The sequence below is a fragment of the Castanea sativa genome, chromosome 5 (genome assembly GCF_040712315.1).
Source record: "Castanea sativa cultivar Marrone di Chiusa Pesio chromosome 5, ASM4071231v1".
NCBI classification, from domain to species: Eukaryota; Viridiplantae; Streptophyta; class Magnoliopsida; order Fagales; family Fagaceae; genus Castanea; species Castanea sativa.
This window is the reverse complement of record NC_134017.1, coordinates 77,914,878-77,932,366: the sequence shown is the minus strand read 5'-3', so window position 1 is coordinate 77,932,366 and position 17,489 is coordinate 77,914,878. Positions and strand designations below refer to the sequence as shown.

At 33.7% G+C, this 17,489-nt stretch overlaps 1 protein-coding gene and 1 non-coding gene across 2 annotated transcripts; both read right to left on the bottom strand.

Annotated features, from left to right (window-relative positions):
• Window positions 1-301: 301 nt before the first annotated feature.
• Window positions 302-373, bottom strand: TRNAK-UUU (transfer RNA lysine (anticodon UUU)). Its single transcript has one exon. It is a non-coding gene; the product is annotated as a tRNA-Lys (tRNA).
• Window positions 374-7,346: 6,973 nt separating this feature from the next.
• Window positions 7,347-12,908, bottom strand: LOC142635968 (protein MANNAN SYNTHESIS-RELATED 1-like). The gene is made up of 6 exons (XM_075810018.1): window positions 12,582-12,908; window positions 11,706-11,853; window positions 11,519-11,589; window positions 9,865-9,950; window positions 8,197-8,776; window positions 7,347-8,004 (listed from the first exon to the last, which is right to left on the bottom strand). Exons 1-6 carry the CDS (start codon window positions 12,681-12,683, stop codon window positions 7,726-7,728), a joined length of 1,266 nt encoding a protein of 421 aa, XP_075666133.1. The 5' UTR covers window positions 12,684-12,908; the 3' UTR covers window positions 7,347-7,725.
• Window positions 12,909-17,489: the final 4,581 nt, after the last annotated feature.

The window sequence follows — 17,489 nt, the reverse complement described above, 5'->3', positions numbered from 1 at the left end:
ATACGACAATCCATCAACTCTAAAACTGCTAGCAGCAGTGCGACTAGCAGTTAGAGTCGCAGAGCTGTTGATTAACTACTCTTTTTGATGGTTTGATGCATAGGCATTTGGATCAAAGCTTTGGGAAGGACGAAGGGATTGTCGCTACTTTGCAATGCAAGAAATATTACTTTTTTTACATTGCCAATTGATTATTATTATTGTAGAATACTAATTTAATTTTTTTTTTTTTTTTATATCCAAAACGAAAAAGAAAAAGAAACTACTACAGCCGAAGATGATAATTTGAAATACATGAGAACGCCGTCTGTGGGGATCGAACCCACGACCACGTGGTTAAAAGCCACGCGCTCTACCACTGAGCTAAGACGGCTTTGTTATAACGTCTGAGTTTAATAAATATATAGTTTTGAGTTCAGACAAGTGTTCCTACATGCCTTGCACTTACAAACCCAATTCCCGTCTCTATGATCATTGATCACTCTCATAATTAGATTTAGGTGAGTTTCATCCTTGGGTATTTTCGTTGCAGAAATACGCCATTTTCAATTGCATCACTTTATCATGGTATTTATAGCAGAGAATAACACTTTATTAAGAGCATCTGCATTGGAACTGACGCAGATGCTTACTAAATAGTATAATGATAGATCATTGCTTCTCAAATGTACTTTCTACTGTTATTATCAAGTGTGCTAAATGCCAAATATTTGACATTTGACATAACAAACACCAAAAAACCCTCCTCATAAGGTGTTTTAAATCCTATAAATTTTGACACATGTGAACAGTACCGTTCCAAAGATGGAATGGTATGAACAGATGCTTTAAAAAAAAAATTATTCATTTCTCTTTCTCCTTTTATTACTTTTCTTTCTTCTCTTTCTTACTTTTTCCTTCTTTCTTCTTCCACCTAATTCCCATGTTCAGTCACTCCCTCTTCCCTTTTTCTTCTTCTTTCTTTTCCAACATCTTCACCACATGGCCTCGGGTTCTTTTTTTCCCTTTTTTCTTTTTTCCATTCTCTTTCTCTACGCCTCTTTCTCTATTTTTTTTTCCTGTCACTAACTCTTGCTCTCTCTTTCTTTTCCTGTCACGAAGAAGAAGACGCTCTCTTTCTTTTCCTGTCACGAAGAAGAGGACGATTTCGATTCGATATTCGCAGATGCACTGGAGGGACTCCGGCGGCGAGGTTGTTGAGGATTTGAAGCTCAGCTCGCCAATCTGAAGCTCTGCTCGCCCAGTGGCAGTCACTGATCTTTGATTGATTTGTTGGGTTGGGGTTTTGTTGAAGATTTTGAGTTTTTTTTTTATTTTAATTTTGTTAAGGTTTTTGGATTTGGAAATTTGTTGGAGGACCTGGTGATTGTGGTTGTAGTTTATGGCAGTGGTTGTAGTGGTGGTTGTTGTTGTGGCGGTGGTTGTAGTAATGGTTGTTGGTTCTTTGGTGGTGGCGACTGTCACTGGCTGTGCATTTGTATATTTGCTAGGTTTTGAGAAAATATATTATTTAATGTGTTGTATATATTATTTTAATATTTAGAATTAAAGAATAGAAAATGTGATAAATGATGAATTGTAAAATGGTGTGTTAAAATAATAAAGTAAGCTTTTGGTGTGTTAAAATGGTTTTTTTTTTTTTTTTTTTTTATAGAAGAGCTAATGAGAATGCTCTAAAAGAGCATTAGCGATTTAGCATTGGAATTGTTAAAACTTAAGGGGTCATTTGGTAATGTTATTCTAGTAATATTTTTTGTATTTTTTGAAAATACATCTGGATGAAAAAGTGTGTGAAAATATATGTAATGTTGATTAAAAACTGAAAATTGTTGCTTAAAACACCTTACCAAACAGCCCTAAAAAATCTCAAAAAGCCATTTTTAACAACCCAAACACCAAAATGGTGAGGAGTCCCCTACCAACGAGTTAGTGACAATATGGTAGCTAGGTGAAAACAAAGAATGAGAATACATGATAAAAAGAAAATGTAACTCTTAACACATGTGTGATCCCACATGTTGTGAGAAAGATTTCCGATAAGATTGTCTCATAATATGTTATTCAATGCCATTAGCCAAGTTTGTCAAGTGGGATATGATTTTCTTTTGCCCAACATGTGCCAAAGAACCCAAATGTCACAAAAGATCAAACATTTCACATGATCACCTACTCAAGCGCCTTTTATTTTGATGAAAAATCTTATATAAAGATAGTTTTTTTCTCTCCATGTGTTTGGTAGCGTTAAAAAATGGTAAAAAAAACTACTTTTGGTCAAAAAAAAACTTATGACAAATAGACTTCTTTCTTTTATTTTGGTTACAAATTTCCGAAAAACAACTCTATCTCACATAATGTGAAACAAAGGAATAAAGATTCACACTTTTAAGCTCATTTTCAAGATTTCTACCAAACACAAGAAAATTAGAGTTTTTTACAACAACAAAAAAAAAATTCGTCATTTTCCAAAAGAAAAATTTTAATATCGAAACTGATAAAGCCTTAGTTAAAACCATCGTGTGACATTGCCAGTCAAAGTGAGTTGGTTGGTCGGATGGGTCAGATTGATCGTCTCATTGAGCATACCATTCACACCAGGACCTAAGAATTTTTTTTTTTTTTTTGAGACACACACAGACACGGGTCCGGCTCCCCTCCCGTTCAATTATCTCCCGTTCTCTACCATTTTAAAATAAATGAATGACATGTGGCACATAAATGATTTAAAGGTAGGAAAAAAGACACGTCAAACCCCATTTATTTCTCAAGCTATCTTTTTTCTTCTCTTCTCTGGGCCAAAATGGGAAATAGTCATAGATGCTGAAGAATATAGTTAGTAGTTAAGGTTTACAAACTATATTTTTTACTAGCATCTCGAGTCTAAAAGACTCGATTTTAGGGCTATAAATCGAGTCTTTAATGCTCGATTTCTATGGTCTAATTCTGTCTGATGTGGCATTTTTTCCACGTGGAATCTACCTTAAAATCGAGTCTTATAGACTCGATTTACAAACCCAAAAAAATTAAATCGAAAATCGAGTCTTAAAGACTCGATTTACAAACCCGCCAAATTGGCCAAAATGGGCAAATAGCCATAGATGCTGAAGAATATAGTTAGTAGGCATTGGTTTGAAAGAAAATATAATAGTAACATCTCGACTCTTAGAGAGTCGATTTTGGGGCTATAAATCGAGTTTTTAATGCTCGATTTTTATGGTCTGATTCTGTCCGATGTGGCATATTTTCCACGTGGCGTCTAGTTGGAAATCGAGCATCTGAGACTCGATTTATATCTTTTATATATCCTCTTCTTTGTCCTTATTTTTTCTGGGTTTCACTCTCTTCTCACCTGATCTGCTTCTTTCTTCCTCTTCCACTCTGATCTGCCAGCCGCCGCCAACCCAAGCGAACCCAGGTCGCGCGACCTAGGCCTCCGTGCCCAAGGTCGCGCGAACCTGGGGCGCGGCGGCCTGGGTCGCGCCCAGGCAGCGCGAACCTGGGTTGCACCCCAGGTCGCCCCCAGGTCGCGCGAACTTGGGGCGCGGCAGCCTGGGTCGCACCCAGGCAGCGCAAACCTGGGTCCGCCCCAGGTCGCGCGACCCAGGCCTCCGCGCCCCCGCCCGCGGGCACCTGGGGCGGGGCGGCCTAGGTCGCGGCTAGGCTGCGTGAACCTGGGGCGCGGCGGCCTGGGTCGCGCCTAGGTCGCGCGACCCAGGTCGCCGTGGATCTGGGGCAATGGTTTTTTTTTTTTTTTGTGCATACTGGGTTCTGCGTGATCTTCCCATGGTGGTGATGAATTTTGATGGTTGTTGATGGTTGTCGTGTATTTCAGGAACAGATGGTAAAAGACTTAGATTAAATTTTTTTGGGTTTGTAAATCAAGTCTTTAAGACTCGATTTTCGATTTAATTTTTTTGGGTTTGTAAATCGAGTCTATAAGACTCGATTTTAAGGTAGATTCCACGTGGAAAAAATACCACATCAAACAGAATTAGACCATAGAAATCGAGCATTAAAGACTCGATTTATAGCCCCAAAATCGAGTCTTTTAGACTCGAGATGCTAGTAAAAAATATAGTTTGTAAACCTTAACTACTAACTATATTCTTCAGCATCTATGAATATTTGCCCATTTTGGCCAAAAAAATTTAATCTAAGTCTTTTACCATCTGTTCCTGAAATACACGACAACCATCAACAACCATCAAAATTCATCACCACCATGGGAAGATCACGCAGAACCCAATACGCACAAAAAAAAAAAAAACCATTGCCCCAGATCCACGGCGACCTGGGTCGCGCGGCCTGGGCGCAACCCAGGCCGCCGCGCCCCAGGTTCGCGCGACCTTGGGCGCGGAGTCCTGGGTCGCGCGACCTGAGGCGCGGCGGCCTGGGTTTGCTTGGGTCGGCGGGCGGGGCGGCGGGCGAATCGGCGTGGAAGAGGAAGAAGAAGCGAGAATCGGGTGAGAAGAGAGTGAAACCCGAGAAAAATAAGGACAAAGAAGAGGATATATAAAAGATATAAATCGAGTCTCAGATGCTCGATTTCCAACTAGACACCACGTGAAAAATATGCCACATCGGACAGAATCAGACCATAAAAATCGAGCATTAAAAACTCGATTTATAACCCCAAAATCGACTCTCTAAGAGTCGAGATGTTACTATTATATGTTCTTTCAAATCAATGCCTACTAACTATATTCTTCAACATCTATGGCTATTTGCCCATTTTGGCCTCTTCTCTGCCCCTCTCTCTTCCCTCTACAACATCACCTTTGCTCAAACTACCTTCTCTTACACTGAGCACATTGCAAGAGGATCTTGGTGGCAGAGCGATACTTTGTGGAGTGGCATGACTGGATAAAGGGTAAGAGTTCGATGAATCTGGGTTCTTCGCCGATGGTGGCAAGATTTCTTTTCTCTGATTTTGGTGGCTTGATTCGGTGGTGGTGGGATGGGTCTCGGCTAAGGTTGGTGGTAATTTGCAGCGCTGCTTTTCTGTGATTCCGATGTGGGTTATGTCTTTGGGTATTGATGGTGACAGCAAGGTATTACAATTGTTTTAGTTATGGAATTACGGTGATACTAAGATTTTTTTTTATGGGTTTTTTAGTGGGTATAATAAGAACACAACGCGGAAGAATATTCGTTGGTTTTTTTTTTTTTTTTTTTTGGGTATGGGTTTTCTAGTGGGGATGGGTTACTGATTTTGTTACTCATTTTCCTAATTTTGATCGTAGAAGATCACAAAATGAGTTGAATTTATATACAAGTTTCTAGTTGTGATTATTACACAAGTTTCAGTTTTTGAAAGTATTATATTTGCACTCATGTAATATAAAAAATAAATAAATGATAACTTTATTGATTAGCTCAGGTAGTTTGAAACAATGATGAATTTGTTAAAAACTCTTTGAATTTTTGTGTTGAGTTACTTTGCATACCCAATTCACTGGCAATGGGTTGGCACAGAGGCGATGCTGCAGAGGGAAGAGAGGGGCAAAGACGAAAAGATAACTTGAGAAATAAATGGGGTTTGACACGGCCTTATTCTTACCTTTAGATCATTTATGTGCCACACGTGATTCATTTATTTTAAAATGGGAGAGAACGGGAGATAATTGAACGGGAGGGGAGTCGGACCCCCACACACACACATATAAGAGAAATGGATGAGATAAGGAAATACACTCATTTATCAATACAAAAACTGCATGCGACAGTTAGTGTCGCGGAATAAGTGATAAACTTCTTCTCAAAAAGAAATACACCTTTATACCATAACCCCACTTTTAAACGTGCATAGAATTTTAATTGGTTTGTGCTACCAAATTCATGTTTAATTTATCATCATGCAGGATGATAACAAAAGTTCTTCATTAATTTATATTCGGGGTTCAAAACTTTTCCCTTCACAATGTTCACATGAGCTGAACCCAAGAAATTTTCATTTAAGGGTAATTTTGCCATTTTTTAAGTTTGGGTCAAAATTGCAAGTCGTTACTCGTTACATTGAAAATACTTCGAAAATAATTAAGCATTTTTCTAATATAATAATAACAAAAAACTTGATCATGTAATCCAATTTCATTTTGACTATGAAAAAAGTGTTTTTCTTTGAATTTTGTTTTTTTGGCAAATTACAACTTACCAACCTATGGTTTGGCTGAAATTTAAATTATCTACCTATAATTTGAAATTTGACACTTTATCCACCTAAGATTTGACTAAAATTTAAATTGTCTACCTGTAGTTTGAAATCCCATAGTAAAAGTGTTCTGTTGGATCCTTTTTTATCTTATATTTTTATGTTTTTTGTGTTTTTGGAGAAGAGAAATATAAAAGTTAAACAAAAATTACATATTTAGGCTTGTTTTAAATATAGGTATGTTACAAAACTCTAACTAAATTAACATCAAGTGGATAAAGTAACAAATTTCAAACCACATATAAGTGACTTAAATTTCGGTCAAATTAAAGATGAATAAGTTGTGATTTGCCTTTACAGATTAGTAAGTTGTAATTTGCTTTTTTTTTTTTTCAATACGGTTACTTCCTCAAAATCTTCACATTTTTTTTATAGCTATATTTTCTTTAGAAAAGAATAAAATACATGTAGCCAACCTAAATAGCCTATTAAGGATCAATAACCAATCTTAAAATTTTAGGATTAAAGCCTGATCGTTGTTGTTGTATGTTCTTTAAAAAGCTTTCTAAACAAAAACGCCTTCTAGAATTCGCGCAAGGAGGGAGCATCTTGCCATGCATCTGGTTGAGTTTCAACAAAGAAGAAAACCCAACAAGACCCTCCCTAACAAGAGGTCAAAGTGAAGAGACTTGTAGCTTTCTTTTGGCAAACCATTTTTCCCAGATTTCTTACAAATTATTGTCCATACGATCAAATATATTAGTAAAAGTTAGGCACAATTCCTTGGTGCAACACATTAGATTGTCTAGTTAATTCAATCGCATTTTTGCATTGACCAATAAAGCACAAACATTTTATATTTTCCAAGAATAATTAACTTCAATGTAGCTGTGTAATGTGTTTGAGCTTAATGTATTATACTTGGGGTCTATTTTAATACTGCTTATTTTGCTGAAACTGAAAATTTATTACTAAAAATATTGTAAATAAATGTAAAAGTTAGTTAAAATAGTACAACAGTGCCATGATAGTACCAAAAAGTGCAATGGAGCCCATAAATAATTGAAAAATAATTGCAATAAGTTGAATAGTAATATAATTTTAATTTTTCATTGGTATCCAAACACACATTTAAGAAATTGTAGTTAGGTTTTATCCATGTTTTAATAACAGTTCTACTTCTTAAAGACAAGATAGGTGCACCAATACAGCATCTCAAATGACTACAAACAATCCTTTCGTTCAACCAAATACAAAAGAAACTTACACCAATTTTACAAAGAACATAAATAGGGTTAAGTCTTGTGAATATATCATATCAAACAACATATTAACTATGACAGCTTGAAAACTTCTATCTATCAAAAAGAAAATAAATGAAGACATTTTAAGAAATGACCTTAACAGGAAAAAATAAATAAAAATTAGGGTACTTCAAACCCAAGTCGTGTATAAATAACATAATTGATCTGTCCAGTCTGCTTACTTGAAAAACTTGATTAAGGCAATGGTAATACCTTCTTTGAAGGATTCAATGCATCTGTCCTGCACTTTCTTTGGGTTTCTTAGCGTGGTGACTAGCAAAAACATGAATAAGCCAAGTGATTCTTCTTAGTCACGTAAGGAGTAATGAAATCCGAGGCAGAAGCAGAAGACCCTCTAATATTGGCTGGAACAAGTGTTTGAATCCTACCGGCAGCAATTCTCTTACCGACCACATTGGAATAGAACAGGCCAGAGATGGCTGGTACAAAAACATCACTCTGAGAACATACATGGAAGTCAATAACCTTTTCATATTCAGAGCCTTCGGAATCCAAGAATGTTGCCTTTTTATCTGCGGGCATTATGCTTTCCTGCAATATTCCATACAAGAAAAATGGTCAGACCTCAAGTCAAATTAAGGATTATGATGTTAATGATATCGGTTACTTGGAAGCAGAAGGGCATTTGAGCGTATTATACACAATGATTAGGCGTAAGCAGTTGAACAAAATTGAAGTGAATAAACAAGCAGAAGATTGAGTAGAAAAAAAGAGATCCCTCACCTTTGTATACGTTTTAGGGAAGAGATCCTTTAGAGCATCAAGGCTGCTTTGCCACCTTGATTCAGTTAAATAGACTGGGGTATCCTTGTCAAACCCAGTCTTCTTCAAAAATTCAGCAAGCTCTTGTGCACTATAACAAGTTTTTCTTCCAGTATCACCATTTTCATGGCAACCCTTCTTCTCTAACATATCAACCCTCAAATCCACAGCTATAAATTGGCCATCTGACTTTCGGCTCAAAGTTCTTAGACGCTCAACCATTGAGTCAACAACCTCTTGAATCTCTGGTTGCAACTGCAAACTTCCAAACATTGCCAAGCATGCAACAGAAGAAGTAGAACTTGTTTTTACTGATTTTCTCATGTTCACTGAAGGGAAGTATGTAACAAGCCGTATGTTGCCCTTTTGCTTATAAACAGGTTCAACATGTTCTACAATGTAGTCTTCTGTCACCCGATTAGGAACTTTGACGACAGCAATATTTCTTGTTGATATTTCAGAAGGCTGATCTTTTGCCACTTTAACCACCCCATCCAAGCTTTTTACAAAATTCTCAACATCATAAATATCTCCAAAGTTCCTGGAAGATAAAACCTAGTAATTTACCCACAGAAACTTATTTTTGAAATGCATACCAATTAAAGAGAGAAAGATGGCACAGGTACACAATATCCAGCCTAGCTAAATAACTTGGTTTCCAAAAAAAAAAAATCCAAAATAATTTTCCTTAGGTCCCAATTCATAGGTAAGGTAACTAGGAACTATACTGTCAAAGATATTGCTTTGGAGAAACTTGGTGCCTGTTTGGGATGCACTTATAAGCTAGCTTATTGCTTATTTTTCCTACTATTTGCGGGTCCCATTTGAGTCACCTACTTATTTTATTCGACACTTATCTTTCATCTACAGTACTTTCTACAAAAAAACTAGATAAACTATTCCCAAACGGACACTTGGGGCTTAGTTGGAACAGTAAATTGGACAGACATTAACACAAAGTTCATCCATATGTGAGAGCTGAGGGCAATCCAAGCTTGGGCAAGTTCTCAGCATCAAACTTGGGTGCCCTAATGCCACCAATCCTGAAATAAGACTACCCTAATGATATTCAATATGTTAGGTTTATGCACAGTTCAGGCTCTCTCTCTCTCTCTCAGATGGGGGCAAGTCTGCTAAGCTTGAAAGTCATTGTTCCTAACAGTCTTCTCATTTCACCATCATGCTCTAGCATTGTTGTATCTGCCCTGAATCAACTTACAGACGACACCACAAACCAAATAGGAATAAACCCCATAAAGAACTACAACATGAAACTGAAGAGAATAAAATCAAAACAGCAATCTATCACCACCTACAAAACATGGGCTGTTAAAGGGCTCAAACAGGTGCATGAAAACTTTTATAATTTATTTACAGCATAAATCCATATGTCCCAGCCCTTACCCCCGCCCCTAACAACGACAAAGATAATCAAAAGGAACTCAATATTGAAAAGCTTCTCTCAAAGTTCATAAATTTTTTTTAAGTGTCTCATTTATATCATTGGTTTAACACTAACAACAAGAACAAGGAAAACAAAATTGAAATCACAGAAATATACCCCAATGTTACATATGCATAAGAATCAATAGGAAAACAAGGTTTTTGAGGGTAATTATCAGCACTAACCTCTCATCACCTGGATTGGTTCCTCTAATGTCAGGAAGTACAAGAGTTGCTCCAAGATATCTTGCTACAACAACCGCATCAGCAATCTAAGGAACGCAAATACCAGGGAACATTTAAGAAGGAATTAGGGAATAAAGGAAAGGGTGAAAATAGTTTTAAACTGTGAGGATTTTCAGGAGTTAAACTCATCACAAGATTAGAGAATGCAATATAGAGCATGAAAAATACGGATATAGAGGGAAAAATTTTCTATAGCAGAGATAATAATTGATTGAGATGATCATGCAAATAACTATGTTGATTCAGAATATTAGAGGTGAGTCCTCATCAACTCTAAATATAATAACAGGATCCTCATCAATTTCCTGTTGGAAAGATGAGAGATTGATATGCAATATCTGTAAAAGTGATCATAGGGGCAAGTCTGAATTTTCAGCGGACCCTCATTAAGTGAAAAGGTGAAAAAACAAGAGTAATAAAAGCATTTCTATATACTTGTAGACAGGAAGGACCTAGGATTAGTAGCATCCAAAGCATGCTTTAAATAGTGTGGAAGAGAATCGATTTTCTTACTAAATTATTTAGTACAAACAAAAGAGAGAGATGCACCTAAGACAGATTACAATCAATTACATACACATGTAAACGAGATAGTCAACATCATAGCATCCATTCCAACTCAGAAGAACACAAAAAAAGTCAACACCTATGAAATGTAAGTCCACTACAGGAATCCCTAAAACGGTTTGCACAATGGGTCCTTTTCTTTGGACTTTGATCCACCAGTTTCTGTGGTTAAGTTCAGAACTGCCACCACAATTACACCTTTATTCAATTGGGAAATTGAAAATGTTTAATAATTGACCCTTAAAAGAAATATTTTTTGAAGGGTTTGAATCTCATATTCAGACAATTGATGTGAACACCACACTCAAAGAACTGCCATCACAATTAAACCTTTGTCCACCAGTTTCTGTGGTTAAATTCAGAACTGCCATCATAATTAAAGCTTTATTCAATTGGGAACTTAGAAATGTTTAATAATTGACCCTCAAAGAAATATTTTTTTGGATGGTTTGAATCACATATTCAGATAAGTGAGGTGAGCAGCACCCACCTAGAACTCAAACTAAGTAAGAATTTTGATATTATTGAAATTTGAGTTGACTTTCAGAAATCATGAAAACACATTTTAAGATCCCTATGAAAATGCTTTGGATTGAGAATTTGACTTGTTGGAAAATCATAGAACTATGACAGAAAAAGAATGGTGCAGGGCAAAATAAAGAATGGGTCTTTTGTCTTCCTGAATTTGTATCAGCCCACAAGATAACCTCATTAAAACTCCTCTTTTCCCATGCTAGTATGTACTTCACAAACATAGAGGTAATGGGGGTGGCACAAATACTGACATTTATATAATTATACTATTAACTATTGCAAAAAATAACTTTGCCACTTATTAGACATGCTAAATGAATATTCCTATGTCTTCCATTGGTTTTCAGTTTTCTAATAAAAATAAAAGGCAACATCTGTACAAACTGCATTATTATCTTTGGCTATTGGTCAGACAACCAACTCAGCCAAATGATACATCTAATGCTAAACCATAAGAACAAAGTCAATTTATCAGAATCGTTAACTGGTATACCTGCGAGACATGGTATGCAGGGCCATTAGTTAATGAGAAAGTCACAAACCCTTCTGTGGACTCTACATCATCTGCAAACCAAGCAACAAATTAAAATATATTAGACACAGATTACACATATCTAAGTAGGTCTAAATTAAAGATGTGAAAATCTTGGTCATTTTCTAAGTACTAAATTTATATTTACCCAAATTTGGCTTATCCCAACATGGTTTTAGATAATGGCCATCGTCCATCGAAAGACCCCCACTCTTTTTTGAATGAGAAATTAGACCCTGCTCTTCAAGCTCAGAACCATCTAAATTAACATTGCCTCCTCCACCTGGAAGCTTTTCCTTCAAAAAATCAAGAAGAGTTAATCTATGCAAGAAAAGAGTGAAAATTTAATTTTCATTTTTTTAATAAATTCAACTAGAATCAGCATCTCATTGCAGCAGCAATTATGAATATTAATAAAGTGTAAAAAAAAAAAAAAGAAGGTAAAAGATCAAATTTACTTTAATTGCTCTTGTTGCTATAAGTAAATTTAACAAAAACGAGGAGCGATTAAACTTCTTTAAATTTAAAGAAAACAACAATTTTACTCAAGAATTGACTAAGTTGACCAGAGTCTATACATCTGAAAATCTAAAATGATTCTCACTCTCTCTCTCTCTCTTCTTCTTCTTTTGAATTCTCCTCTATTTTCTCATCAAACAAACAGAAGTTAAGCAAATAACTCTGTCAATTTCCATATAAAAAACGAATGATTCCAAAGGAAACAACATAATAAAAAATGGGTTTTGTTACTTTTGCACTTTTGTCATGATCTCGATCTCAATTGCAAACAAATCCCATAAAATTAAAAAAAAATTAAAAAAAAAAGAAAAAGATAAAGCAACAAACTTTAAGGTGCAATGAGAAACAGATCCAGATAAATTGAAAGCATATAACGAAAAAAAAAAACACAACAGGGGTTGTTCAGACAAGACTCACAGACACAGAATGAGAAAGAGTCAACAAAAGAAACAGTGTGTGTGTGTGTGTGAAAGAGAAAAGAATGGTGGTTGAAGAAGTAGCTTACTTCAACAGAATCAAAATGGTCACGCTTGATCATGTTCCCAAGCATCACAAACATGGTTATTGTCAGTATCCCTGCAACTACTTGCCTCAAGTCCACACCCATTTTCTCTGTCTCTCTCACTGTAGGACTGGTTAAACTTAAAGTGAAGGTTAAGGTAAGGGTCTTAGGATATTTGTTTGTTGGTACTAAAGAAGGAAAGAAAGAAGAGAGAGAGAGTGTCTGTGGGTGTGAGAATGAGTGATTTGTGTTTGTGTGTCTTTGAAGGCTACAAAATTTTGTTGGGAAGTTACGAAAAGGCACAAGTTGCACAGAGACAGAGAAGATACTGAATGTGAGGATAATCTAAATGCTTTTGAGTTTCTTATTGTGTTATTTAACACCACCGACACTTTCCTCAGAAAATGACGGCCTGCCTAAACCGGTAACTATATTCTTTTTTACATTTATAAAATAAAAAAAATAAAACTATATTCTTTTTCTTTTTCTTTTCTTATTATGTATTTTTGTTGTTTTTGTTTTAATACTTTTGTTTCATTTTTTTTTCTTCCTTTATTTTCTCTTTTTAAATTCAATCCCTACGACAAGTAAGAGACAAGCAATTCAAATACTATTATTCTACCATTGCTAGTGGCGTCCCAAGGATTTTTTTTTTTTTGTTGGGGGGTAATAATTTAACTTTTCTAGACTAATCCAAAATTTGAGGAGCTATTATAAATTTATAAAAGTATGGGTCAAGATTTTAGATTTTGAAGGTTAAATTTCTAAAATTTCAGGGGCCCATTAAGGAAATTTTTACATGAAAATTAATTTTTTTTACCATTATAATCAAGGGTATAACTAAAAATTACAACAATTTTTTAGATAAAAATAAAGTTAGGTTTAGAAGCAATGATTGCACTAAATTACAATAATATTTTTTAGATAAATGCAACATCTTCTTAATTGTTCATAAACTTTCCTTCTACTACTTTATTAAGTTTTTAGATAAATATAAAAGCTTAATTGTTAATATCAATTTTTTATTTTCCTTCAAGGTGTTAAGTATTTGTTTTAGGTTTTTTGATATCCACTTTTATTTTTATTTTTATTTTTTTACGATTTGTGATATCAACTTTTCTTTATGAGTAATATTAGAGATGACCATTTTGAATATATACCACTATAAGTTTCTTTAAAAAACCTTATCCCCTTTTCCCGTATGTGTATGCTAATACTTAGGATTCTCAAAAGAAAAAATAGTGGGTTAATCCCACATTAGAAAATGAGTGTGAGTTAAAGAAGTTTAAAGCATGTGCTGTATATCCAAAAGTTAGGCCATTTTGGATATACATCACTATAAGTTTCTTTAAAAAAACATTCTCCCCCTCCTCGTGTGTGTGTTAATACTTAGTATTCTAAAAAAAAAAAGTACTAGAGATACAAAATTTTTATAAAAAAATTTACAAATTCCTGATGTGATGAGTGATTATTGATAAATGAAAAGAGTAATGTTAGAGATACAAAAAAATTTACAAAAAAATTTATAAATTCTGATATGGTGAGTGGTTATTGATAAATAAAAAAATAATGTTAATAGTAGGTTTAAGTAAAAACTAATAGGAAGTTGACTATATTAACAATTTGTAAAAATATTGTAAAATAATTTATGTCTGTAGCATTACTTAAATGAAAAGTGATATTAATGGTGGGTCTATAACACATGTCCTAAAGTTACATTATCTCTTTCTTCTAATCAAAATTCAAACTTAACATCTTCCTAAAATTTATCTCCCTGATAAATTTCATCATCTTGGTACTCAGAAGGAAGTTGCAAAATCAGCTATGATCATTGGCTATATTTAAGGTAAGTTATCATCTTGGCACAGGATTAAGTTGTAAATTTACCTAAAAGAAATATGCTGCTCACAACGTATATGATGCGGACTAACATTACATGAGGAAAAACTTCACCTTTAATATTTCAAATTATGGGTGCCACTTTAAATTTATTTGTCTAATACTATATATTGATTATTCTAATTACTTTTCTCAGAAAAAAAAAAAGATTATTCTAATTACTTGTATATCCTACTTAAATACTTACCTAGTTTGCTATAAGGTCAACTTCAAGTCTACTTTTCTTTGTAGCTAGACATGTTTCGTGTTTGACTTACTTGTTTTGATCCTTAAGAAATAAAAGACTTACTGGATTTGAATCATTTTGGGCCGTTTAGTAGAGAAATTTGAGTAATGTTGTTTGTATTTTTTTTGAAATATGTGTGAATGAAAAAATGTGTAGAAATACATATAATGTTGTTTAAAAACTAAAAATATATGTTTAAGATACTCTACCAAACGGAGCCTTTAAATTTTAAACTTACATTAACGTCATACAAAAAAATGTATTAATTTTTTTTTTGTTAATTAGGTAATTAAGAATATGACTGGTGGATTAAAGGCAGTTCTCCTTGTTAATTAATTAGATAAAAATGATAAATTTATTTCCCTAGTACAAATACATTAGGTGTTTGAATTCTTCTCAAAAAAAAAAAAAACATTTGGTGTTTGAATTAAATGCATTTGACTTAATGGTGTGTATTATTTTAAAATCTCATTACATTAATGTCAAAAAGATATGAAACAATTATTTGAAAAAATCATAAATCTTTCATTAATGTAGGACCATGGTTGAATCCATTATAGCTCCACAATTAATATCCTAAATTTTAAAAGAAAAATAAAAAAGGAGCAAATTGGAGTTACAATTATAAAATTCATCGATTTTATTTTTTTTTTATTTTTTTTAGTAAACAGTAATACTTACTAGAACACACACGAAAATAGTAATAGTAATATTTTAAACTGAGTTTATAATACATTAGATAACTAGAGTACAACTACAAAAAGACCTGAGATGGATGATATGTCCGAATCTAATCTTTTCGTTTTCCTGCAGACACACGTTGGATTTTAGATCAAACAAAAATTAATATGTATACCATGTGAGAGGGACTGAGATGGATGATATGTCTGAAACTATTCTTGTTGTTTTCCCCCAGACACATGTTGGATTTTGGATCAAACAAAAATTATAAAGGAGTATGGGCCACCATTATCAATTGACTAATCAAGGCTGTTTACTGTATGCCCATTGGCGAATTGGCTTTAATTAATTATTCCTTTTCTTTTCAATCCATAAAATCTTCCACCAATCTTGCACATGATTCCGATTTTAATTATAACTTTCTATTCCAACTAGTCAAATAAATGGTATTTGTAAAAGTAAGTCTTTTTTAATTATAATGACAGATTAAGGGATTTTTGAAATCTCGATCACCATTTACCAACTTGTGATATGATGATATCTAAGTTCATACTTGGGGCCCAAATCTTCTGTACCATTTTTTATATACCACTCTATGTTCTATCAATCACTACTTATCATGTTTTTATTTTACTTTCCTTATAGAATAAATAAAATTTAAAATGGAAAGCAATCATACACATGGTAAATAGTGATTGGTGGAATATAGAGTGGTACACAAAAAGTGGTACAGAGGATTTGGACTCCATACTTGGGGTTGGGTTGGAATTACGATTTTACTTAAAATTGTAACTTTCAACTCATGATTTTAAGCTAAGTTGGCAAAACATGAATTCAATTTAACTTAGAAAAATGGTATGTTTATAATACTTTCATATCAAATCTTAAGTTTTAGATTGTTATTGGTGTAAAAAAGTAATTTCAGTTGTGAATTCAAATTAAAACTAATAACAATTTACCACTTATAATTTGTTGTGAAAATGTTATAAGCATAGCACTTCTCTTTAATTTATGGTGTCTTGTTAAAATCGAGCTTTAAGTTTTAACTTCTAAAAAATTCTTCTCCAAAAAAGAAAAATTCTTCTAAAAAAATCAAAAATTAACTTCCTTTCAAGTTTTCTCTTAAAAAAAAAAAACTACTACTACTACTAATTATTATTATTATTATTATTATAAATTTCGTTAGTTTAGCGTAAAACTAAGATCATGAGTTCAATTGATGAGTTTTTGTTTTTGGTAAAAATAACAGAATTTATGAGTTCATCAATTTTTAATTCTTTTGGATACATTGATAATTGAAAGTGGGAGGATTTGAACCTATATATTTTCATTAGAAATATTAACCAACGAATTACAACAAGAAAGCTCTTGACACTCTTGGCAACCCAAGTGGTGAAGTATGCAAAAATTAGTTCAATATAAAAAAGGGGGCGAGGGTGATTGGTGCAGGTTTTAAATTCCTTGAAACTTCTAACCATATATAAAGTTTCAATCATATCAAAATTTTGAACGTGTTGAAACTTTAGCATTAAGTTTTTCAAACAAATGGGTTTTTTGTGTTATTGATTTTAGGTTTAGTTTAATTCAAGAAAATTATATATATATATATATATATATATATATATATATATATATATATATATATATATATAGATATAGATATTTTTAAATGGGCGATTACGTTGTTGTCCTATTCTGATTTGGATAGGATTTGTACGTTGACCGGCCTACAACTCTAGGTTGATTTTTTTTTTTTTGGCAAAAATGTAAAACTGACTCTCTAACTTTCGGTATTTTTCATGTCAATCCTCTAACTTTCAGTTTTGTCATTTCAGTCCTCTAACTTTCAATTGTTGTCAATTTGGTACTTCGTTAAACCTCAGTTATGTTCTGCCGTTAATTGAACCAAAACGACATCGTTTTGGCTTTTTTTTTAAAATAAATTTCAGAATTAAAAGAAAATTAAAAAAAAAAAACATTTACCTGGTCAAAACGGAGGAATCACTCCACACCCAAATCCCTAACTTAGAGAATTTGGGGAAACAATTACACTAGGTGAAATTATTATTCAGTAGCTGAAGTAGAGTAGAGAGACAGACAGACGA

Excerpts from the sequence above, each read along its gene's own strand:
- LOC142635968 (XM_075810018.1), bottom strand. The coding sequence starts at position 12,683 with ATGGGTGTGGACTTGAGGCAAGTAGTTGCAGGGATACTGACAATAACC. Across the intron at positions 11,590-11,705 it reads TTGGGATAAGCCAAATTTGG|ATGATGTAGAGTCCACAGAA; the intron begins GTAAATATAAAT and ends CTTGGTTTGCAG. Across the intron at positions 8,777-9,864 it reads ACCAATCCAGGTGATGAGAG|GAACTTTGGAGATATTTATG; the intron begins GTTAGTGCTGAT and ends TTTATCTTCCAG.